Below are 24742 nucleotides of genomic sequence, written 5' to 3'. Positions count from 1 at the left end.
AGTGTGGGTTCGTATCAGAGTATAAAGCCAAGGGTGGATTTAGAATATAGTCTAGATTCATAATATTAACAAGTGAGATAATAGTGACGTTCTAACAGGGTTAGAAGTACAATACAGAGTTATTATTTGGATAAATAGAGATGAATACGACTTTATGTGCATAATAAATTAATAACATATAATTATTCAATTTCAAGACTAAGAAAAGGAAACTGAGTTTGCTTAAGTTGTTAGCAACATTAAACTTAGAGGATGATATGGTGGTTATCCTGGTAATGATGAGTGTTTATAATAATCATACATATTAGAAGAGGACGCGATTTAATTCCTTGAGCGAATATCTGAGAGATTTAAATTGACAGACGAAACGACTATTAGTTAGTTAATGAAGGACTGACTTTAAACAGAGTTGTTCGTAGTACAATGTCAGATAGTTCAGATACCAAAGTTGGGTATTTGTTCTAGGAAAGTATTAATTGAATTAGAGTACCCACATTTTTAAGTATTTTTACGGAATATGTAAGTAAGTAAATAAGCATACTTAATAAAGCTGACTGAGACTTATTATCCCAACTTTACTACACTTAGAGGAAGCTACAAGTAAATGGAAACTTGATGACGATAAAGTTAAGGTCAGTTAAAGAGGAAAGATCCTAGACCTTAAGACAATGGATAGAGAGAAAGAACGTAATCAAAATTGAATATCTATCTATAAATCGTCATTTTTCCTGTCTAGTCGGCAGTGTCGCGACAGTCGATCCGATCGAGTCAAGTCGGATCGGTTCGACAGTGTCGCGAAGATTTAAATAAGATATTGTCTATGGTTTAACATTTCGATGAGACAAAAGTTCATATTTGGGTAATAACCGGCCATTCTCTCATTAGAAGAAGAAGAAGATAGATCTAATAATGTGATCTGATATAATGTGTGCTATCAAGTGTTATTATCAAGAAGCCAAGAAAGGCGACGCGCAGAGTCGGTGACCACATGGGCTGGTTTACCTGAAAGCTAAGTGTTTACTGCTTTGTACCTATTGTCTTATACTATTGTACAATTATCTTGATTTATAACTTAATAGCCATCTTGCTGGTTGCCACGCGGTAATCCGTGGATCCAGTAAGTTTGTACCTATGAGTTCACGATGAAGGTCGTGGAAGTTCTTTGGAGCCCATCTTAGGTAAGGCGGACTAGGTAATTTATAGATTATGTAGGAGAGAGGTGGCTTCGGCTGCTGGCGTCTCCTTCGTCAGTGTGGCCGGCTCTAGGAGTTCTGTGGTTTTGGCTGCTAGGTTCTCCTTTATCTTGTGCAGGAGTGCAGAGGTGACTACGGTCGCTATGTATTCCTTTATCAGCACGAAAGGGTGGCGGCTTCGGCCGCCAGGCGCCCCCCTTATGATTGTAAATGTGCAGCTATGGCACTTGGTAGCCTTCATCCGGTCTAGTGAGATGGTACTCATACATGTTATAGTAGCTAATAGATATCATTTGACACTTATTTATGATTGATGGAAGATGCCATCATCCTTAGAAACATATAGACATAAAAGATAGAGGTTTAAACTCTCATACTTAGTGGTAGACACTTAGTGATGCGTCATTTCATATAAACCCTTTTAACCACAGATGGTGCATAAGGCAGATGAGCGAAGCAGATTATCAAGACTACAACTGGACTGTGAGGTAGGACTAACCACTCCTCAACACTCACATACAATACCATTTATTCCTATTGTCGCGGAGTTCTGGACTATTATGGTAGTCTAGTATATTTGCTTGTCTATAGTGTTCATTATGAGAGCGTCGCGACAACTCGTCCTGGGAAGACGTCCGTCAGGCAGCTGACGGACTGAAGTACCAGAATGAATGGGCCAAGGTCGGCACTTGGTCCATCATTGAGATACTGCGGCAAGACCAGGGGTGGTTTGTCGCCTTCACAATCCCCGAAGACCTCGTCCCCGCCTTTATGGAGAGGGGGAGATCCCTGAACTGTGGAGTGGGTAATGTCTACCTCAGGTTCAGGGGTCCCGGAGGCAAATACCTGGACCAGCCTCCCACCCTGCAGGACTCCACCCTAAGGGTAACGGGAGCACAGGTCCCTAGTCGACAGGCCCCGGGCACCCCCGGTCAGAGTAAATCTGCCTCCGGAGAGGAAGTTGCCCCCCCATCGATGCCCAAGCCAACGACAGCCGAACCCTCGGAGGATGAACTCCTTGGCACTGGTGATGAACCAGCCGGGACATCATCCGACGGTGAGTACCTGTCGGCTTGGATAGAGACGGGGCTGGCCGACATGTTGAAGGAGGGAGGGGAGATGCAAGACGGAGACCCCACCACCGACAACATGGACACCGGCTAGTGTCCTACAAGCAAACCTCCAGCACAGCGTGGCCGCTACGGCCCAACTGAGACGCTGCCTGGTAGGTTTGCCAACAGCCGTTGCCCTCCTACAAGAACCATGGGTGGGCAACGGTCACATACGCGGGCTCTCCGACACGAAAGGTAAGCTCTATTACTCCACGGTACACGCCGTCCCTAGGGCTTGTATCCTAACCACTAACAATATCATTGCACAACCGCTCACTGAGTTCTGTTCCAGAGACCTGTGTGCGATTAAACTACAAGTTCCACTGCCAACAGGCTGTCGCGACCTAGTCCTCGCCTCGGCGTACATGCCCGGAGAGGACGAGCCGCCGCCCGCCGAACTACAACGACTGGTCAGCCACTGCGAGAGAGTGGGCCTCGCATTAATCATCGGGGCCGACTCCAACGCACACCACCCGCTGTGGGGAATGGAGACCAGTAACAACAGAGGTAAGACACTTGTTGAATATCTTGTGACTACTAATCTAAACATTTTAAATGTAGGTGCCGAACCAACATTCGTAAACAAACGATGCAGGACGATTATTGACCTGACTCTGGCTTCGGAGGTGGTCAGTGAACTAGTCATGGGATGGCACGTCTCCCAGGAGGCCTCTTGCTCAGACCATAGATGGATTCGCTTCAATCTACTAGCATCTTGTGACACACCAACCGCCCGAAGGAATCCCAGGAAAACGGACCGAGCCACCTTCAGGAATGTCCTAGGTGAAAGCCTCGACCTGCTTCCTCCGAGGGACGACTTCCGGGAACCGACTGAAATAGAACAGCAGGTAAACATCTTAACCGATGCCCTCGTAGACAGCTACCACAAGGCGTGTCCCTTAAAACCACCGGCAAGGACTGCCATAACGGGACACAAGTGGTGGGGTCCAGAACTGGAGAGACTCCGACGGAAAACCAGGAGACTCTTCAACAGGGCCATGAACACAACGGCCGAGGTAGACTGGGACAACTACTATGAAGCCAAGGCCAATTACAAAAAAAGACTGCGGTACTGGAGATCCTTATCATGGAGGAACTTCTGCAGCAGCATCGAAACACTAGACCACGCCAACCGTGTAAGGAAAACATTAGCGTACAAGACCACATCACAATTGGGCTCACTCCGGAGACCCGATGGCACGTACACATCTTCCCCTGCAGAGACCCAACGCCTTCTCCTGGAAACTCACTTTCCAGGATGCGTAAGTCTCGCCGATGAAGATCAGCAGGATGAGGTATACAGTACAGCAGACAACAACTGGCAAATGGCGCACAGAGTCGTCACCGCTGAGAAACTCAGGTGGGCTATAAACAGTTTCCATCCCTTCAAGGCGGCTGGTCCGGATGGGATCTTCCCTGCTCTCCTACAGTGGGGTCTAGAGCTCATCCAGGAAACCCTGACCAACATCATGGCAGCATGCCTAGCCTGGGGGTACGTGCCCAGGAGATGGAGGGATGTGAACGTGATATTCATACCAAAACCAGGTAAGAATGACTACACGGCGGCTAAATCCTTCAGGCCCATCAGTCTCACATCATTCCTGCTGAAAACACTGGAAAAACTGTGCGACAGGGATTTGAGGGATCGAACGCTAAAGAACACACCGATGCACAACAACCAGCACGCGTACAGCTCAGGTAAATCCACAGAATCGGCACTACACATGGTCGTCAGCCGCATTGAAAGAGCCATCCATGCCAAAGAACTGTGCCTTGGCACCTTCATTGACATCGAGGGCGCTTTCGACAAGACCCACTTTACCAGCATAGGGAATGCCTTGGATAGCCACGGCGCGGAACCCGGACTAACAAAGTGGATTATGAACATGCTAAACAAAAGAACTATAAGGTATGCAGGTGAACCGCAGGCCGTGGCGGCGGTGCGAGGATGCCCTCAAGGGGGAGTCCTGTCACCTATGCTGTGGAACCTAGTAGTCAACAACCTTATAACCAAACTGAACGAGGAACACTTCTACACAATAGGCTACGCTGATGATCTGGCAATATTAATATCAGGTAAATTTGCCAGTACAGTCTGCGATCTCACCCAGGCTGCTCTTCGGATTGTAGAACGCTGGTGTAGAGAATTCGACCTATCAGTCAACCCCACCAAAACAGAAATGGTAATGTTCACCAATAAAAGAGCGCTTGGCAACTTTACCAGACCAACACTTTTCCAAACCGAGCTACAGCTGACCGATGAAGTTAAGTACTTAGGGCTAACTCTCGACAGTAAACTCAACTGGAACAATCACATCAACAAACGTATAGACAAGGCGGGAGTTGTCTTCTGGCAATGCAGAAGGATGATTGGTAAGAGGTGGGGACTCAACCCAAAAATTACTCTCTGGCTCTATAAGACAATAATCCGCCCCTTACTCTGTTACGGTGCTCTGGTTTGGTGGCCAAGAACAAACCTAGGCAACGTACGAGACAAGCTACAAAGACTTCAAAGGCTCGCATGCGCGGCCACCACTGGCTGTACGAGGTCCACACCGACTGCAGCCATGGAGGTCATGTTAAGCCTTCCACCGCTGCACCTACACATACAACAAGAGGCCAGTCTCTCAGCGGTAAGGCTGCGAGCCCTTAATATATGGTCCAACATCATAGGAGCTCTTCACACAACTTGCCTGGCTAAGGTATATGACGAATTTCCAGTGCTCAATTCGGGCACGGATCGGATTCATAAACAAGCTATCTTCGACAAAAGGTACAAAATACAGTTATACGAGGACGACAATTACGAAGGACTCAATCCTCGGGAGCTCAGAATCTTCACTGATGGGTCCAAAACAGACAGCGGATCGGGCTCTGGAACCTTCTCAGAAGACCTGAACATGTCAATTACCACTCCGCTAGGAGCCCATAACTCGGTATTCCAGGCTGAGTGCATGGGCATCATAAACGCGGCGGCTGCCATCACTGCAAGGAAGGTAGTAGGATCCTCCATCCGCATACTCTCCGACAGTAGAGCAGTCTTGATGGCTCTAAAAAGCCATATAGTCACATCCAAACTTATACACGAATGCCACGAACGACTAATGGAGGTATGTCATAACAATAAGATCACCCTACAATGGATCAAAGGACACAGCGGATCCCGGGGTAACGATGCTGCGGACGAGCTTGCCAGGCAAGGATCGAGTGCGGGAGCGATTGGCCCAGAACCGATCCTCCCGATACCGTTTAGCAAGGTACGCTCAATGCTGCTGGCACGTACAGGGAAACTACACACAGAACATTGGCTAAACCAGACTGGATGCAGACAGGCCAAACAAGCCATGCCTGGCATCAGCGGAAAGCTCACAAGGGTGCTCCTTCAATTAGGAAAGACCCGACTGAGCATGGTGACCAGTGTCATAACAGGTCATGGACTATTTAACAAACATCTTTTTATAACAGGTGTCACAGACAGTCCCCTATGCAGAGGATGCATGGAGACAGAAGAAACAGCCTCTCACGTGGTGCTGGAGTGCAGCGGAGTGGCCCCATACAGGGCAAAACATCTCGGATCCCCGAGAGACCTCCCCGAGGTCCTACTCAACATCAAAGGTTTGATAGGTTTCCTCGAGGAGCTGGGCTGGCAGGACTAGCCCACCCCCATGTCACGCAAAATAGGCGCCAGTCGTCGAGTTGCGGAAAATCGCCCGAACTACAATACAATACTCTACACATAAATTACCTCTTACAACATTTTCATGAATGAATTTATAACGAACATCTATATGTTTAGAGCGTCTGTTCAACACTCCATTCTCTATCAGTTTTATAGCACTTTGATTGTCCACTTTTAAATTCACATGCACTTTTATTTGTAACATTTCTTCTATTAAGCTTTTTAGATACAGCACTTCTTTACTGCATTCTGCAGCAGCTATATATTCAGCTTCGCAGCTTGAGAGTGCGACTATAGGTTGTTTCCTTGCACACCATTGCAAGGGACCTCCGCAGTACATAATAATGTATCCGGTAGTGCTTCTTCTTGATTCCAGGTCTCCAGCAAAGTCGGAGTCGCTGTAGGCTTCTAATTTGGTAAGGTCTGAGTTTGTGTCATAGCCGATATCTATATTCTTACTTCCTTGTATGTATCTTAGGGTTCTCTTTACGTTTTTCACATCAGTGTTGGTAGGTTTTTCCATGTTACGACTTTCAATATTAACCGAGAATGCCAGATCCGGTCGAGTCTTGCTACTTAGGTACATTAAAGAACCTATAGCTTCACGGTAGGGAAATCTCACATCTTCTGTATCTTCTTTGTCTTTTTCCTTCAGATCTTTTACTAATGGTGTCGGACATGGTTTAGAGTTTTCCATCTTAAATTTTTCCACTATGCTTTTGGCATATTTTTCTTGTCCAATTCTTATTTGTTTTTCTGTTCTAACTATCTCCATTCCTAGAAAGGAAGTAGGACCTTCTACAAAAGTCATTTCAAAGTCTTCTTCAAGTTTCTTCAACAATGAGAGCATCTCTTCTTTATTTTCTCCTATCAGCAATCCGTCGTCTACATATATTCCAAGGATAACATCTCCATTTTCTGTTTTGAAAATACAGTGATCTGTGTTAAGTGGGCATAATCCCTTCTTCTTTAGGGTCATTGAGAACTTTTGGTTCCACTTCAAAGGAGATTGTTTTAGTCCATATAGGCTTCTTTTCAGTTTACATATTTTTCCTTCTTCTTTTTCATAGCCTTCCGGTATCTGCATGTACAGATCTTCAGTTATCTCTCCGTAGAGGAAAGCAGTTTTTATATCCAGTTTCATGATATGGTATTGCTTATTTGCAGCAATAGCTAGCATAGTTCTGATAGAACTGTTATTAATCACAGGACTGAAAGTTTCTCCATAGTCAATGCCAGGTTTTTGTTCACATCCTCTCACCACCAATCGAGCTTTGTACTTTCCATCACTTTTCTGTTTCAGGACCCATCTATTGCTCAAGATTTTTCTTGTTCCAGCTTCAGCTCTATCAACAAGTTCCCATACTCTGTTGTCTTTCAATGATTGTTTTTCAGAGTTGATGGCTTTTATCCATTCTTCTTTTTCAGAACCGGTTGTGGCTTCGCTGTAGGTAAGGTAAGTGAAATAGTCGTTTAGTTTTGCTGGCTGTTTTCTTATTCTTCCAGACCTTCGAATTGTTTCAGGTGTTTCTTCTTCGTCAATGGTTTCTTCTCTTTTCTGGAGGTTTTGAGTTTTGCTACTTTCTTCTTTGTTTGGCATTTCTTCTCTTCTTTCTTGGTTTAGAGTTTCTTTTCTTTCTTCTTGTATTAGGTTTTCTTCGTTTCTTTCTTTTTCACTTCTGTTCTGGTTTATTACTTCCAGTTCTACCACAGGTTGTTGTTTTATATTTTTAGGTTGGAAAGATCTTTGTATTAGATTTGAGAAAATTACATCTCTTCGCTCTACGATACGTCGCTTTTCTTCATCCCAAAGACGGTATCCAGTAGGGGAGTATCCGACCATAAGGAATTTCTCAGATCTTTTGTCTAATTTACTCAGGTTTCCAAGTATTTTACTGTGAGCTTGACTTCCGAAGTAGCTCAGATTCTTCAGATCCGGTCTTTTACCAGTCCATAGCTCTGAGGGTGTAACCTCTTTTCCATCTGTAGGTAGTCTGTTTATTATATATGTCGCGGTTCTTGTCGCTTCACCCCATAGATATTTAGGTACGTTATTCTCATACAGCAATGCTCTTACTTTTTCCAGAATTGTACGGTTTAATCTTTCACTCTTCCCATTAAGTTGAGGTGAATATGGGATTGTGTAATCCAGTAATATTCCCTTTTGTTTGCACCATTCTTTTATGTTATTAGAAGTGTATTCTCCACCATTATCACATCTTATCATTTTTACTTTCTCGCTGTGGGTTCTTTCCGCTTCTTGTATATATTCTTTCAGGTATTCAAACGCTTCATTTTTACTTTTCAGCAGGTATATTTTTGCAAAATGGCTATAGTCATCCATCACAGTGAGTATATATTTCTTTCCATCCCAGGTGTTGGGTGTTATGGGACCACATATGTCTGTATGTATAATTTCCAATTTTCTTTCAGCTCTTTTTCTCTGGGTATTAAATGGTAAACGGGTTTGTTTGGCTTCTAGGCAAACTTCACAGTTGATGAGTTGATCTATGTCGTTTTTAGTTATATTTATGCCATCTACTTTGTCTAGCATTTTTTTCATTGTTTCTTTGCCCGCATGACCAAGTTTTATATGCCAGTTTAATGCTGTATCATTTTTATGTGTTAATAAAGATGTCTCTTCTTTTTTAATTTGCAGTTTTATGAAGTACAGGCCATTTTTATTTTTCTCACCGGTTAACACTTCTTCATTGTTTTTAGAAATTATTACTTTGTTTTTAGTGAACAATACTTGTCCATCTTTTTCGGTGATTTCATTTACAGAGATCAGGTTTTCTGGTAGTTCAGGAACATATAGTACTTCTGTCAGGTTTACATTCTCCGAATTAATTACACCTTTTCCAGTGGATATTATCTTCTCATTTTCTTTAGCAATTTGGATGCTGGTTTCTTCTTTTTTAATCTCGGATAACATATTTTTGTTTTTAGTCATGTGTGAAGTACAACCTGAATCAACGACGAACTCTTCGACGTCAAGGTTCCTTGTTTTATTAAATGTTGTTAGAAATGCTACCTTTTCCTTAGTCTTATTTTTCTTAAAGAAACAGTCTTTTTCTTCGTGATTTGTTTTTTTACAGATGCTGCATTTCTTTTTGTAAAAACAGTCTTTTTCTAGATGATTTGTTTTTTTACAGATTTTACACGCCTTAGTTTTGTTTTTAAATGCTTTGAAAGCCACTTTTTCGGATGAAGACGAATTAAGCTCGCTTTTGTTCAGTCTCTTTTCTTCACTCAGTATTCTGGCTTGTAGATTTTCTAGAGTTTTATCGGCAAAAGAAGTGCTTTCCCACGCAGTTATTAAGTTGTTATATTCGATAGGTAAACTTGATATGATTTTTGAGATAATCATTTTTTCTTCGATTTTTTCACCGAGCCCTCGTAGTTTAAATGACAGATTTTCTAAATTACCCAAGTGTTCTGTCATTGAAGTGCCCTTTTTATAATGGCATTGAAAGAAATTCTGCATTAATTTGCACCTTTGTTGATCATCAGATTTTTCGAATAGGAAACATAGTTTCTTATACATGTGGTAGGCACTTTCACATGTCATAATTAAGGTTAAGTGTTTTTTATCAATAGTTTGCATAATAATGCGTTGAGCTTGCGCATCTTTCAGGCTTTGTTGGGACGAACCGGCACTTTCGACGGCGTTTGTCGATGCGCACACAATTTCGTACAAACCGTAGCTTTTAAATAGGATTTCGACTTGAAATTTCCATATCGGGAACGATTCGGCGTCCTCCAGGCGTTGAATGTTGGCTAATTCCGCTGCCGTAATTGGTATCTCCATCGTTTTTCTTTATTTTAGCTTCTCTCAACACTGCCACATTTGTCACAGAGAAATCGTATTACTGTTGTACTTGTTTTTACTTGTTTTACTCGTGAAGAACCACGGACCTCTGCTACCATGAGAGGTTTTTTAAATAATAAATCAGAGGTTTTTAATACTTGAATACTTATTTATTTTATATGAAACACATTATTTCGTGTACATTGAAGAAAGCGGAGACAGAATGACAGGCAGATTCTACAGGATTCTTTCAGAGGATTCTTTCAATAGGTTGCGTTCAGAAACGAACTACAAATACTACAATTATCAAAATAAAATGTTTTTAACGTTTTACAGACTATTATTTAACAGTCCCTTCATTTGTTTTTGAGCCATCTGTAAATATTCTTAGGTTTATTTGGTTTAGTCCTTCTTTCGGATCTTCTGTTAACGATATGGCGTAATCTCTCCAGGAGATCATAGTTTTTGGTATTTTGTCGATAGGCGCTTCCAGCATGGGCAGTTTGAGATCGTATTTTCATAGATCTTCTTGTGCGATGAGCTGAAAGATGTCCATAGGTTTAGATTTTTCAAACGAAGAGCTGTGGCAGCCGCTTCTTTCTGCTTTTACGTTTGTATCTGCTAGTGCTTTAAATTAAAGTAACCAAACGTATGCAAAACTTTTACATGTGTGTATCTAATAGGGATTCAAATTATACAAAGAAACGTACAAAGATATGGTACACGACCATCCATACTTCCATTCCATACTAATATTATAAATGCGAAAGTGTGTATATCTGTCTGTCTGTGTGTTACCTCTTCACGCTTAAACCGCTGAACCGATTTAGTTGAAATTTGGCATAGAGTCCAGAAGAAGGACACAGGATAGTTTTTATTCCGAAAATCGTCCCATAAGAGGAAGAGGGTGAAAAGCGGGATGTAATTGAGATAATTAATGAATTGCCTGATAATTCGTTTAAACAATTAAGCATACGCTCAAATTGAATGATTGCCATTAAACTATATCCAGGCGCTATTCTTACTCTAGCTGTGGTTACTAAGTCCACGCAGACGAAGTCACGGGCAAAATCTAGTAATATATGCATAAATGATACTTACACTAAAATAATGTATATAAGCTAAATACTTTATTTTAGTGTGTGTAAGCAGATACTTACAAAATATAAGTGCATATTTACAAAGCAAGGGGAGAAACAAACAGGTTTGTTGCAGCCCACACAGTACATAGTTGTGCGCTTTTTTTTGCATACAACACACACTAGTCCATTTCCATACAAAATTGTTGCCATATTTAAGCATTTTACAGCATTTTACGTCAAAAATGTGACAGTTACGAAGAATTTCGCGCCCAAAGAGTATATAACCACTACGTTTTGTCGCGCCCTCATTTAATTTCTACCGTTTTATATACTATGTATGTGCTCAGTGGAGGATGCGGACGAGGAGGGCCGACCCCAAGTAAATGGGACTACCGGGCTGCCACAAAAAAAGAAAAGAAAGGAAAGAAGAAGAAAGAGCATTACTTTTCCAGAATGGCAACATTTAGAAAGGGACAGAAGGTAACTTCGTTAGGTACGTTTTTGTCCTTCTTTCTTACCAAGCGAAATTAAACTTTAATGGAATAGAACTAGAGTACATTTTATTTTTTGACATTAACAGCCCCCTTTTGTTGTAAAAAGGCCAAATATAGCCGGTCAAACAACTTAGTCAGTAGAAAGAGGCGAAATTTATATTTTCTATGGGACGATTATAGTTGTTCAAACCAAATTGTCAGTAAATAAGATCAAAAAAAAAAACTATACTCATCCTTTTCTTTTGGGTGCTAGTATTAGTGTAAGACAAAGATAGTACGATTCTCTCTGTCTATGTTTGTAATGCTAATGAGACAGTCCTTTACTACTCCCGCGCCTACATTTTTTAAATTTGCTGCTTTTTAGGGTTCCGTACCTCAAAAGGAAAAACCGGAACCCTTATAGGATCACTCGTTCGTCTGTCTGTCTGTCTGTCCGTCTGTCACAGCCTATTTTCTCCGAAACTACTGGACCAATTATGTTGAAATTTGGTACACATATGTAAGTTGGTGACCCAAAGATGGACATGTAACGTAAACAAATGAATTTTAAACACGGGGGCCACTTTTGGGAGGTAAATGAGAAAATTAAAAAATAATGTTTTTCAAACTATATCGTGTTACATATCAAATGAAAGAGCTCATTGTGAGAATCTTAAATATATTTTTTTTATAATTTTAGGATAAACAGTTTAGAAGTTATTTAAGAAAATAGGCAAAAAATGACCATTCCCCCCTTTATCTCCGGAACTACTGGGTCTAAAATTTTGGAAAAATACACAAAATAGATCTTTACCAGATCACAGGAAAACCTACTAGAAATGTGCAGTCAAGAAAACTGAGTCGGACTTAATTACTTAGTTTTTTATCCGACCCTTACGGGGTTTATAAAGACATTTCACTCACGTTTCACATAAAAAATACATTGTTTAAATGAGGGCTAACGCATATGAATTCGCCGCTAGGGGCGCTAGTGTAGATAGTGGTCTTCGCAAAGTTCGAAATTTCAAATGTCACTTGTCACTTCAATGACTGACAGCTGTTCTTTAGTCTTTTGAACCACCATTAACAGAGGCGCTAACTAGTGAGCAAAAAAACGATAGCCCTCATTGTGTAATGTACGGAACCCTTGGAACGTGAGTCCGACTCGCACTTGGCCGGTTTTTTCTACTGACGGAAATGGCTTGACAGACTATATAATTGAATTTAAACTATCGTAAGTCATACTAACCATTAATTACATTTTTACGGTTTCACTCACGTGATTTTAGTCCCTCGCACGACATGTTTCGGAGAGCAAGCCTAGGTCTCCATTTTCAGCGCGGGAGCGCGGATATCATGTTTGTTAATTTGAATTTTTTTGCACGTTTAAATAATTTTGCACGATTTTCCGTTGCAATTTGCAAAAAACTATGTATATACATTTTGCTTATAGACCTTGCTGGGCCAATAGAACTAGATCTAAGATTCTTATTGATCAACATTTAAAACGGAAATGCGCGGGATGAAGCGAACGTTTGCAAAGACCAAACGTACTTAGGTACTGGCACACTTGATTAAATGCAAACATGTACGAACTACGAACACAGCCTGGGTAAACTGCATAAATCCGTATAGTTTATGAACTAAGTACCCATTTTACTTAATTTTAGACCTTTGGAATCGTACTTAGGTGCCACGGGGGTAGCCACTTAGTAATTCATATTTCATACCACATTAAATGCGTTTTGCCTTTTTATCCGACTTCAAGATTTCATGATTTTGAAGAAAAAAAAAACCGACTTCAATGGGGGATGCCGCTGAAAGTTTACTTATTGTTGACTAGCTGTGCCCGCGGCTTCGCCTGCGTGGAATTCGGTCTGTGTCAGTAAGCGGCTAATTCACCCCTAATTTATCTCCCTGTCCCTTGGAGACAGAACTTAAAGTATAGTTGACAGATGGATACGCTAGAGGACTGTAGTCCAGATAAAATATTTTACAATTAGGTACCTACCACCAAAGATAGATATAACTCCGTAATAGATGGATACAGTCTAAGGAAAAAACGTGCCTCGAAAATCACGAAAATTTGATTCTCGATCAGATGTCGCTATTACCTTTTGCCTACTCTCGTATAGAGGGCGTTGACGGTTTCGTTTGTTATTATTTAACAATTTTAACGCATATTAGTGAAAGAACATGGGTCAAAATAATAAAAATAATTAATGCAAATAGAAAAGATCATTTATCCATATTTAAATACATTTTATCGTATTTTAATAAATCTTCATTTTTAGTTTTAAAGTGTGTCGATAGATGGCAGTGAATTTACTGTGGTTACAAAATTTACTATGACAGTACCGCTCTATAATATTATATCCTCTTTGCTACCACTAAATAAAATTACACTCCAAAATGAATATTTTTTTTGCCCTTATTCAAATTTTTGGACGTGATTTAAACGGCATAGAGTAGTAGGTGTATATCGAACGATACAGTACCATTTTTGTATTTTTACGTCCTTGACTGTACCTATGCAAATCGGGTACACTACATAATTCCGAAATTTTTTATTCCGAATTTTAGAATGTCGAATTTAATCATTCCGATTTTTAAATGCTCGACCCATCAAAATTCCGACTGTCATAATTACGAATGATGAAAATCACGAAGATTTATATTTCCGAAAACCCAAAAAGCCGAATATTGTAAATTCCGAACTACATAATTCCGACTATAACAATTCCGATGGTGGCAAACACCGAATTTAACATTTACGATTTTCAAAATCACGAATTCGGAATTGCCCTTATTCCGAATTAACGTGATTCCTATTTTAAATATCCCAATTTTTAAATTTCAACTTTTCTGGCAACAGTTCGTTTTCTTGGGGGTCGCAGTTCTAACGTAACCTAACCCACTTTTCTGGCAACAGTTCGTTTTCTTGGGGGTCGCAATTCTAACCTAACCTAACCCACTTCTGGCAACAGTTCGTTTTCTTGGGGGTCGCAGTTCTAACCTAACCTAACCCACTTCTAGCAACAGTTCGGGTTCGCGGGTTCGCAGTTCTGTCTAATTTATTTATGCCGAATTTTTATGCCAAAAATATTTTATGCCGAATTTAACATGATGCGGCACGACAGGTACCCGTAATAATTACTAAAACGTGAGTCTTCATTTGAATATCACGGATTTCATTTTTCCGATCTTGTAAAAAACCGAATTTCTGAATACCGAATTATTTTATTTCCGATCGGACAATGATTTTTCGGAATTTAGGAATACGGAAAAAAAAATATTTTCGGAAAAGTGTAAAATCGGAACTAAGCTTTCTGTCAAGTGAAAATTGGATTTTAAGTTTTCGGAAATAGCACATTCGTGATTTTATTCCATCGTGTTTTTAAAAATCGTAATTTTGATATTTCGGACTTATAAATAATCGGGATTATGAAAGTCGTGGTTATAAAAATCGGAAAAACGTATTTCGGAATATTTGGGTGTTCCCATCAAAATCATGTCATCCAAATCGGTCCTCCAGTCAAATCAGTCTAAGCATGACGCCGGCGGCGGGCAGCGTCTGCCCCTTTTTTTTTGTTTTCGGAGTGGGAAATGCATCTGCCCCTACAACTTGTTGATGGTCATAGCGAAGCACATGCTCACGGGGAACTGTAGGCGCTTGAAGCGGAACGGGAAGTTGCTCGGAATGAGGGGGATACGCGGGATGAACACGGCTTCTCCGGCGCCACACTCCGTCAGAATCTGCGCCTACATATGTATTACGTACGATGTATTTGGGATCACAATCGAACTTGCGCTGGCTTGCCGTTTCAGCCGAAAGCGAAGCGACCTGCCTGGCTAGAGCGCCACTGAGTCTCTCGCCGTGGTTTTTCTCAGACTCCTGAGGCCGTGCCCCTTGTAGCCGCAATGCATTGCGAGACTTTCGCGAAAGATTCGATTTTTTTCGGGAAGGCATGGTAACGCGTTTAAGTCCCAAATCGTTTGACGTTTACTGAAAAATGTTTTTTTTAAAGTACCCACCTTCGTGACCATTATTAAGAGGAAAGGGCACGTACGCTTCTCCATGCAAACGCAGTCTCCATTTTTTTGGTTAAAAACTACCCTATGTTCTTCCACGGGACTCAAACTATCTCTATACTAAATTTTATCTAAATCGGTTTAGCGGTTTAAGCGTAAAGAGAAATTAAAAAAGTTTTTTCATATGTTTTGTGTTTTCACTCGGGAATGGTGTAATTTCGATAGCATAAATGAATTCGGCACACCCGATTTATACAAAAACGATACTTAACTTGACCTAGTAGCTAAAATGATATAGTTATCAAGATAAAATTTTTAACCCCTTTTTCACCACCATGGGGGATGAATTTTTAAAAACGCTGAAAGTAATTTTCTTCCTTTTTAATATAATAACATTTTGCAAAGTTTTAAGTTCCTAGCTTAAAATAAAATTTGCACCCCAAGACAAACTTTCATCCCCTTTTCAACCCCCTGAGGGGTTAAATTTCCAAAAACGTCAAAATTAGTTTTTTTGTAATCGTCTATCATACCTTTCTAAGAAGTTTCAAAGCATTTGTAATGGATTCAAACTTTCAACCCCATTTTAACCCTGTTAGGGGACGAATTCTTGAAAACGCTAAAATCACTTTTCCTGTATTATAATAATATGCCCATTATACAAAGTTTCAAGTAACGCACTCAAAAAAAATTGATCTCCATACAAACTTTCAACCTCTATTTCACCTCCTTAGGGGATGAATTTTCAAAAACGCTGAAATTAGTTTTCTTGTATTTCAATAATATATCTTTTTACGAAGTTTCAAATTGCTAGCTTAAAATAAATCTTGAACCCCATACAAACTTTCATCCCCTTTTTAACCCCCTTAGGGGTAAAATTTCTCAAATTTTTATAGCCTATAACCTGGCCGTGGATTTTTTCGACAGATTAGTAAAGTTTGCATCAAAATCCGTTCAGCCGTTTTCATTAGTTGCGCGGTCAAATAAACAGACAAACAGATAAACAGACAAACAGATAAACAGACAAAAATTCTAAAAACTGTTGGAATTTTTTTTTTTATTTACTAGAGATAAATCACAAATTTTACATGGTAATTAATAAAAAGTATCGTTAAACCAGAATGGTTTGTCTCGATACTCCATTCCGCAGTACTTACATAATCAAATATACAATACGATACTTAGGTACACATCCAGTTCGTAAACAACACAATAATTGCAAAGAATCACAAGTGAGCGCATCTCATCACACCGGCCGCGGCCGGTCGATCAAAACTAGAACCGGTCGGCGCCTACTCGATACAGGCTGCTCCATTTATGCTATACGAAATAACATAATTATTCAATTTAGTTAAAATAATTTAATTGTTTAAGCATTTCTTTTTTAAGAATATTTCCTATATTATTTGGTGTTATCTTATCTTTCCATTCTTTAGGTAACTTATTTATTAGGTCTGGTATGATGTAATCTGATGTTCTTCTACCATAAAAATTATTGAATTGGGGCTTTCGAAGCATTTGATTTGTTACTTGCCTTGTATTTATTGGATGAGAGATTAAGTTCTGAATTTCACTTCTAAAGTATTGCTCTTTTAACATATGGTATTTAAACTTTGTGTGAACCGGTAGGACATTACATAAAGTGAACAGGTCGCCATCACACACAAGACTCTCTTTAATTTTATGGGGTACTATTAACTTTAGCAGCCTAACCTGTAGTTTACATATTTTGTCAAGGTATGACTTAAATGTACGGCCATAACTACTTAATCCATATGAAATGATGCTTTCCACGAGTGCATTATAAACATCCAATCTGATATTATATGGAATTCTATTTCGTAGAATATATATCTTTGCCATTATAGCTCGTAATTTAGTGCACACTGAGTCAATGTGGTCACCCCAGTTGAAGCGGTTGTCAATTATGACACCTAAATATTTTTGTTTACAAACTTGTTCCAACGGCGCACACTTACAATTTTGGCCAACATTCGGTAGAGAGTGGAGACACTGGTGGTCATGCCCTATAATCCTAACTGGTCTTACAGATCTTGATTGGCTAGAGTGTATATGAAGCAATTTGGTTTTATTTGCATTTAGGACCAGCCCTGCGTCGTGGGACCATTTACATATGTTGTCAAAATCTAATTGCAATTTCCTCTCTGCTACATTTACGTTTTTATCTGCAGCAATGAGGCAAGTATCATCCGCAAATTGGTACACACTACAGTCTTCGACACAATTGTCCATATTATTTACGTAAGCTAAGTAGTGGAGTGGGCCGAGCACGGAGCCTTGTGCTGTGCCCTCTGTCACCAGTACTTTGTTACTGAGAGCATCCCCTATCTTGACATGATAAATTCTGTTACGCAAGTAGCTCCCACACCAATCTAACAATTGTCCCCGGACACCAGTATCCTCCAGTCTCTGTATCAGTGTATCGTGGCGCAATGTGTCGAAGGCCTTACTGTAGTCAATAAAAATGATTAATACATGACATTTATCATTTAAGTGATGATTTATTTCGTCAGTAAATCTAGATAGTAACAGAGAGGTACTTTTATTGGGCTGAAATCCAAATTGGTTAGCAGTGAGAATAGAATGTTTGTTATAAAAATTATGTATCTCGTTACTCACATACTTTTCTGCAATTTTATCTAAAATAGGGAGCATAGTAATAGGTCTATAATTTGTGCAGTCGGTTGCATCGCCACCTTTATATATTGGCCGTACTAGCCCAACTTTAAGACCGTCGGGATACAAGCCACCGGCTAGACTGCTATTGATGAGATGGGCTATGGCGGACGAAATTTTGTCTGCTATGAGTTTCAGATCCACAACTCGAACTCTATCTATTCCTGGCGCTTTGTTACTATGAGTTTTCATTATTATTTTGTAGACATCTTTCGAGGTTGCCTTTTTAAGTAACATCGACCTATCCGTGGGCCTCCTATAGGTATCAGGGTTTAATAATGGAACATTGCAATTTGGTATTATATTCTGCACAGTTTCCTTAAAATTAGTATCAAATTTGTCAGCAATAAGTTTATCCGAAGTAATAGATGAGAACGCCCTGCTTACAGTATCCTGTATGTGTTCTTTTATCGATTCTAAGTATCCCCAGCCAATTTTTTTTCGAATATCTTCCATGTACAGACTTTCGACCCTCTTCCGCTTTATTATATGTATAGATGGTGCACTCTTAGATTCCAGACAATGAAATGAAAAAGACAGCATATTTTGCCTAATTATCCTAATCCATCTTTTGCCTAATTTTGCCTAATTGCCTAATTATTATAATATTGCCTAATAATGTAGAATAGAAAAGGAGATAAAACCACCCACTTTTCTAGTAGCATTTCGTTTTTCTAACCTATTTTTCTGATAGCATTTCGTTTCTGTAAGGGTCACAGTTCTAACCTAACCTAACCCACTTTTCTAGTAGCATTTCCAGGTCCGGGTCTGGGTCCGGATCCGAGTCCGGGTCCGTGTCCGGCTGTCCGGGTCCAAGTTTGGGTCAGAGTTCGGTCCGGGTCCGGATCCGAGTTGGGGTCCATGTCCAGACCCGGGTCCGGGTCCGAGTCCGGGTCCAAGTTTGGGTCTGGGTCCATAAGGAAGAGAACAAATCGCCAAACGTGAACTATGTGTCATTGAAGAGTTCCATTCTGATCATAATCAGCATTTCCACTTCATAAAATGTCACTCATTTAATTGTAAATGCTGGATTTGTTGATGAAAATACAAAAATCACAATATGTATGCCTTTCACATTTGAGGAGTTCCCTCGGTTCCTCATGGGTCTCATCATCAGAACTCGAGCTTGACAAAAATATGTCTTCAAAACTAAAGTTGCTTAAGAAACATAAAGAAGAGGACAAATCGCGAAACGTAAACTATGCGTCATTAAAGAGTTTCATTCTGATCATCATCAGCAGTTCCACTTCATCAAATGTCACTTTTTAAAATGGAAATGCTGGATTTGTTGATAAAAATACAAAAATCACTATATGTATGCCTTTCACATTTGAGGAGTTCCCTCGATTCCTCATGGATCCCATAATCAAAACTCGAGCTTGACAAAAATGTTTCTTGAAAACCTAACTTGCTTAACAAACATAACGAAGAGGACAAATCGCCAAACGTGAACTATGCGTCATTGAAGAGTTCCGTTGTGATCATCATCAGCAGTTCCACTTCATCAAATGTCACTTTTTTCAATGTAAGTGCTTGATTTGTTGATGAAAACACTAAAATCACTATTAGTATATTACTACTCCATAACTTCGTCATTTCTGGACCGATTTTAAAAATTATTTTTTGATTGTAAGTATATACATACAGATTGGTCCCGTTTTTGTCAAAACGCTGTTCTGATGATGGGATCCATGAGGAGTCGAGGGAACTCCTCAAATGTTAAAGGCAAACATATAGTGATTTTAGTATTTTCATCAACAAATCAAGCATTTACATTTAAAAATGTGACATTTGATGAAGTGGAACTGCTGATGATGATCACAACGGAACTCTTCGATGACCATAGTTCACGTTTGGCGATTTGTCCTCTAAGTCCTCTTCGTTATGTTTGTTTAGCAAGTTAGGTTTTCAAGACGCATTTTTGTCAAACTCGAGTGCTGATGATGGGATCCATGAGGAATCGAGGGAACTCCTCAAATGTGAAAGGCATACATATAGTGATTTTTGTATTTTCATCAACAAATCCAGCATTTCCATTTAAAAAAGTGACATTTGATGAAGTGGAGCTGCTGATGATGATCAGAAATATCAGAATGGAACTCTTTAATGACGCATAGTTCACGTTTGGCGATTTGTCTTCTTTTTTATGTTTGTTAAGCAAGTTAAGTTTTAAAGACACATTTTCGTCAAGCTCAAGTTCTGATGATGGGATCCATAAGGAACCGAGGAAACTCCTCAAATGTGAAAGGCATACATATATAGGTAGTGATTTTTGTATTTTCATCAACAAATCCAGCATTTACATAAAAAAGTGACAATTGATGAAGTGGAACTTTTTTGAACTGCGATCCTCACAGAACCGAACTGCTATCAGAAAAGTGGGTTAGGTTAGGTTAGAACTGTGACCCTTACAGAAACGAAATGCTATCAGAATATTGGGTTAGGTTAGGTTAGAACTGTGACCCTTACAGAAACGAAATGCTACTAGAAAAGTAGGTGGTTTTACCTCCTTTTAGTTAGGCAAACGGTGCTGTCTTGTTCATTTCATTGTCTGGAGTGCACCATCAACAATAAGTAACCTCTCAACGGCATACCCCATTGAAGTCGGTTTTAATTCGGTAAAAATTATTTAGTATATACTAGTTGTCAAAACATATAAAATTAATATACAACAATAGGTACACACAGGTCCCAAAATAGTCCCATCTAACGCCACCTATTTAATTAGGTATTTATATAGATACCTAATATCAACGATCTTAAAATTTCTATTATTCTGACAATAACTTTTTTGTGTTATAAAAGGAGGGATTAGAAAGCTAATCGTCCCGTTTTCTTAGATTGATTTGAAAGGGACAACACTACTACAGTATTGCCACTTTTTTTTAATTTCTACAATTTCTTGTCGGACTATACTTGTACTTTTCCAAGAAGGGCCGGGTGAAAATTCTCACCCCAAGTTCTGATTTCCCATTTTGTTTGGGGCCTGGAATTTACTTAAACATTAAAAAGAGAAGTTCTCAGCTTTGCGTCCATGGTTTGCTACTTAAATAATACATGATTAGTAGACCCGAGATATATTGGCCAATAGTTCGAGGGTGAGATGGTTACTTTTACCCGAGTTAAACACTCTACTTTTCATTTCGACTATGAGGAAAGTCAAACACAAGAAATGTAGGTTTTTTATTGGTAAGTATATTTCTTTAGAACAAATTGTAGGTAAACCACATACCTACCTAACAACAAATAAATTAAATTAGTTGAAGATTACGGTAAAATTTGAACAAATCGAAAAATTTAAAGTTTTGCCAGGCATATTTATATTAGAATTACTTTCAACCCTAGGGTGGGAAAAGCAATTTTCCACCCGGCTATCAGCCTATGAAAGGTGAACTTTCCCAACAGGAGAGATGAAAAATAATAATCAGTATGACCTCGGTCCCTTTAAAGCAAGAGTGAATAGGCTATTACTGGACCGGCGAGATCCATCTTAGGCCCTGTCTTCACTTTCCATCAGGTGTGACTAGGGCCAATCGCCGATCAGTTTATAATTAAAAAAAAAATTCGTCTACGCATCTGTGTTGATATTATACTTATATATAGGTATGTATGATAGCTGCTCTACATTTTGTTATCACTTTTAATTAGGTAAGTTATTCTTTATTAACTAAATTGCACCACAAATAAATCAAGTTTAAAAACAGATTTACAATGTAAATAATTGGGAGCAACAGGCGGTCTTATCGCTGTAAGCGATCTCTTTCAGACAACCTTAGGGTAGCAGGATATAAAGAACAGAAAGTATTTATAACAAGTGGTGTAGGATAATTAGAGGAATAGAATAAGAATAAGAAAACATTTATTGCCACACAACAGAAGAGAAATTACAGGAAACGAATAACATAAAAAATTGGCATGCGCGACAAAAAGAGCGGGCTTAGCATATGCTGCGCCAGCCCCTTCACCAGGAATTGACCGCACAGCGCTGATTTTCAGTCCGGTCCCTTACTGAACCACATTGATATGTGCGCGGGATATTATTTTTACAGATATATATATGTAAGGAAAATTACACATACCTACATTAAGCAGACAGTATATAGTATATACAGTAGGTAAGTACTTGAAGTCGCATTATTAAAAAATCCACAAAGGCCAAGGCGCCAACTCTATGAATACAGTCTCGGAATAAAGGTGTCAGATGGAATCACATTGGGCCAGTAGCTATCTCTAATCAAAAGCCATTATCTACGGGGATAATTGTTAAAGAAATGAAAAATAAATAATTACCTGATTTAAATCAAATAAGCCACAGGAACTTTGTAAAAACAGCATACTTTCCCAGGCATTCGATTACTTTTGCTAAAAAACGCTTTGAAGATAAACTCTGGTCAACTGATATTTGTTTACTTAGACGCCTTTGAAAAATCAATTTAAATTTCTCATTTCCTTTTTTCATTTCTTAATTAAAAACATCAAAGTGACTAAGTTTTATCATTCGAGATAGCTTTTATTTTTTGAAAGCGTAGCTTGTGCCATGCCGGTATCATACATTCGAATAGAGAGACGCTAATCAAGGAATAAATCTTCTAGCCAGTAGGATTTATTGCCATCTGAGATTTGTTTCTTTTGTTTAAGCTAAAGGCTCCACCGGCAGCGGGCAGAGCACGCTCGCTATAAACATTTCACCGGGCCATTACGGAACCCTACCGAGAGAATGTCTCTTAGTTTTTGCTTTAAAAGTTTTAAAGGAATTACCCCTGTTTCCTTGTTTGTTTCGCGCGACACAGATTGAATCACGGCACTTCGTATTTTTATCTTAGTCCAATTGGCCAGATCTTTGGAATCTCGATGTTTTGTGCATGTTTTGGTTGTCCTTTGTTATCTTGGTCGTTCATTTCATTTTCATTTATTCGTTGCAACCATGGTATTACAGATGTTCTTAAAATAAAGTGAGTACAATCATGGACCCTACTAGGGCGTAGCAACATTTTATATCTACTTATTTCTAAGGTAGTCTTATAAAATAAATCTATAAACAATAATAACAAATAGAATAGATAATTAAAATCAAATATTTATAGTATTACAATAATTAAAATCATACATTGTCTATATTATTATATCACTATTACATTTATCATGCTCCATTTTTATTAAGTACATTATTATTATTATTATTTGTCTAATTATTCATAAATTCTTGTAGGGTGTATGGGCATTCAGTTAGAAGGTAGCTCTTGAGCTTGTTTACAAAATTATAATATTTGGTTTCATTTCTTATAAACTGAGGGACGTGGTTATAAATTCGAATGGACATTGAGTAAGGGCCTTTACTGAACATTTGGAGGTTAGCTGGATTTGCTTGCACAAGTTTATTTCGATTACGTAAGTTATGTAGTCGTGGTTTGGGGTTTTGGATTTTAAATAAGTCTTCGTATTTTCGCACAAATTTACAAGTTTCCAAGATGTATAAGGATGTGAGGGTGAGTATTTTTAATTTCGCGAAATGTGGTCTGCAACTTTCTTCACTTGTTGTCTTGGCTAGAACTCGTATGCATCTTTTTTGTAGTAAAAATAGGTCACTAACGTTTACACTATTTCCCCACAAAATTATGCCATATTGGAGCCATGACTGGGCAAAAGCATGGTACGCAGATACAGCAGTTTTTAGATTGGTGCTTAATAATATTTGCTTGAGCGCATACGCAAAACTTGATACTTTGGCCGAGATTTTATCAATGTGGGCTTTCCAGTTAAGGTTTTCATCGATGCTCAAGCCGAGTAGTGGGCAGGTGCTGGTGAGTTCAAGATTTTGTGATTGGTATGAATAATTAATTTGTAACGCTAATCTTTGGTGGGGTCTAAATTGAACTAAGTTCGTTTTTTGCAGATTTATAATTAGGTTATGTTCTTCAAGCCAAGGTAAAACAGTATTAAATATGGTATCTAGGGTATTAATAACTTCAGTGGAATTCGTGCTAGGGAATATGATAGAGATGTCATCTGCATAGAGTAGGGATTTGATATTAATAGTGTCAAGTAATTTAGGTAAGTCATTTATATATAGTATAAATAAGATGCAACCTAATACGCTACCTTGTGGGATAGAGCAACTTGTTTTTATAGTGGATGATCGTACTTTAGATAATGTTTTAGTATTGTCATTGTAGAACTCTATTTCGACTATTTGTTGGCGGTTCCTGAGGTAAGACTTGAACCATTCATACGCAGTACCACGAATACCTACTCCGTATAGTTTATTTATAAGTATATCATGTCGGACTCGATCATATGCTTTGCTCATATCTAGGAGCAACCCGAACGCATATTTTTTATTGTCAATTAATGTTAAGGCTTCTTGAACAAATTTATATACTGTTAGGGTAGTAGATCTTTGTTTCCTAAATCCGTATTGTCGTTCATCAAACACGTTGAATTTGTTGCAAAATGATGTGAGTCGATTCGCCATAATGGATTCAAAAATCTTTGAAAAAGTATTGAGCAAAGCAATGGGTCGATAATTTTGGGTGTCTGAGTGGTCTCCTTTTTTGTGTATTGGTTTTATTAGTGAGGTTTTAAGGCTCTCTGGGAATATTCCTGAGGAAAATGACTGATTTATCAAGTCTGTAAGAGGATTTGTTAACTCGGTGGCACATAATTTGA

The 24742-nt window shown here is 39.1% G+C and overlaps 2 protein-coding genes across 2 annotated transcripts in view; one reads left to right on the top strand and one right to left on the bottom strand.

Annotated features, from left to right (window-relative positions):
- The window catches only part of LOC134743223 (uncharacterized), a 281924-nt gene that overhangs the window by 66311 nt on the left and 190871 nt on the right, over nucleotides 1-24742 (bottom strand). The gene's annotated exons all lie outside the window — the stretch shown is intronic.
- The window catches only part of LOC134742849 (uncharacterized), a 45398-nt gene continuing 28966 nt past the window's right edge, over nucleotides 8311-24742 (top strand). The window contains exons 1-2 of the mRNA XM_063676033.1: nucleotides 8311-8332; nucleotides 11225-11357. Of these exons, the coding sequence (XP_063532103.1) occupies nucleotides 8311-8332; nucleotides 11225-11357 (155 nt within the window). The remainder of the gene's footprint in view (nucleotides 8333-11224; nucleotides 11358-24742) is intronic.

The sequence above is a fragment of the Cydia strobilella genome, chromosome 7 (assembly GCF_947568885.1).
Source record: "Cydia strobilella chromosome 7, ilCydStro3.1, whole genome shotgun sequence".
In the NCBI taxonomy this organism is placed as follows: domain Eukaryota; kingdom Metazoa; phylum Arthropoda; class Insecta; order Lepidoptera; family Tortricidae; genus Cydia; species Cydia strobilella.
Note: the sequence above shows the minus strand (reverse complement) of the source record. Positions and strands in the feature narration are given on the sequence as shown.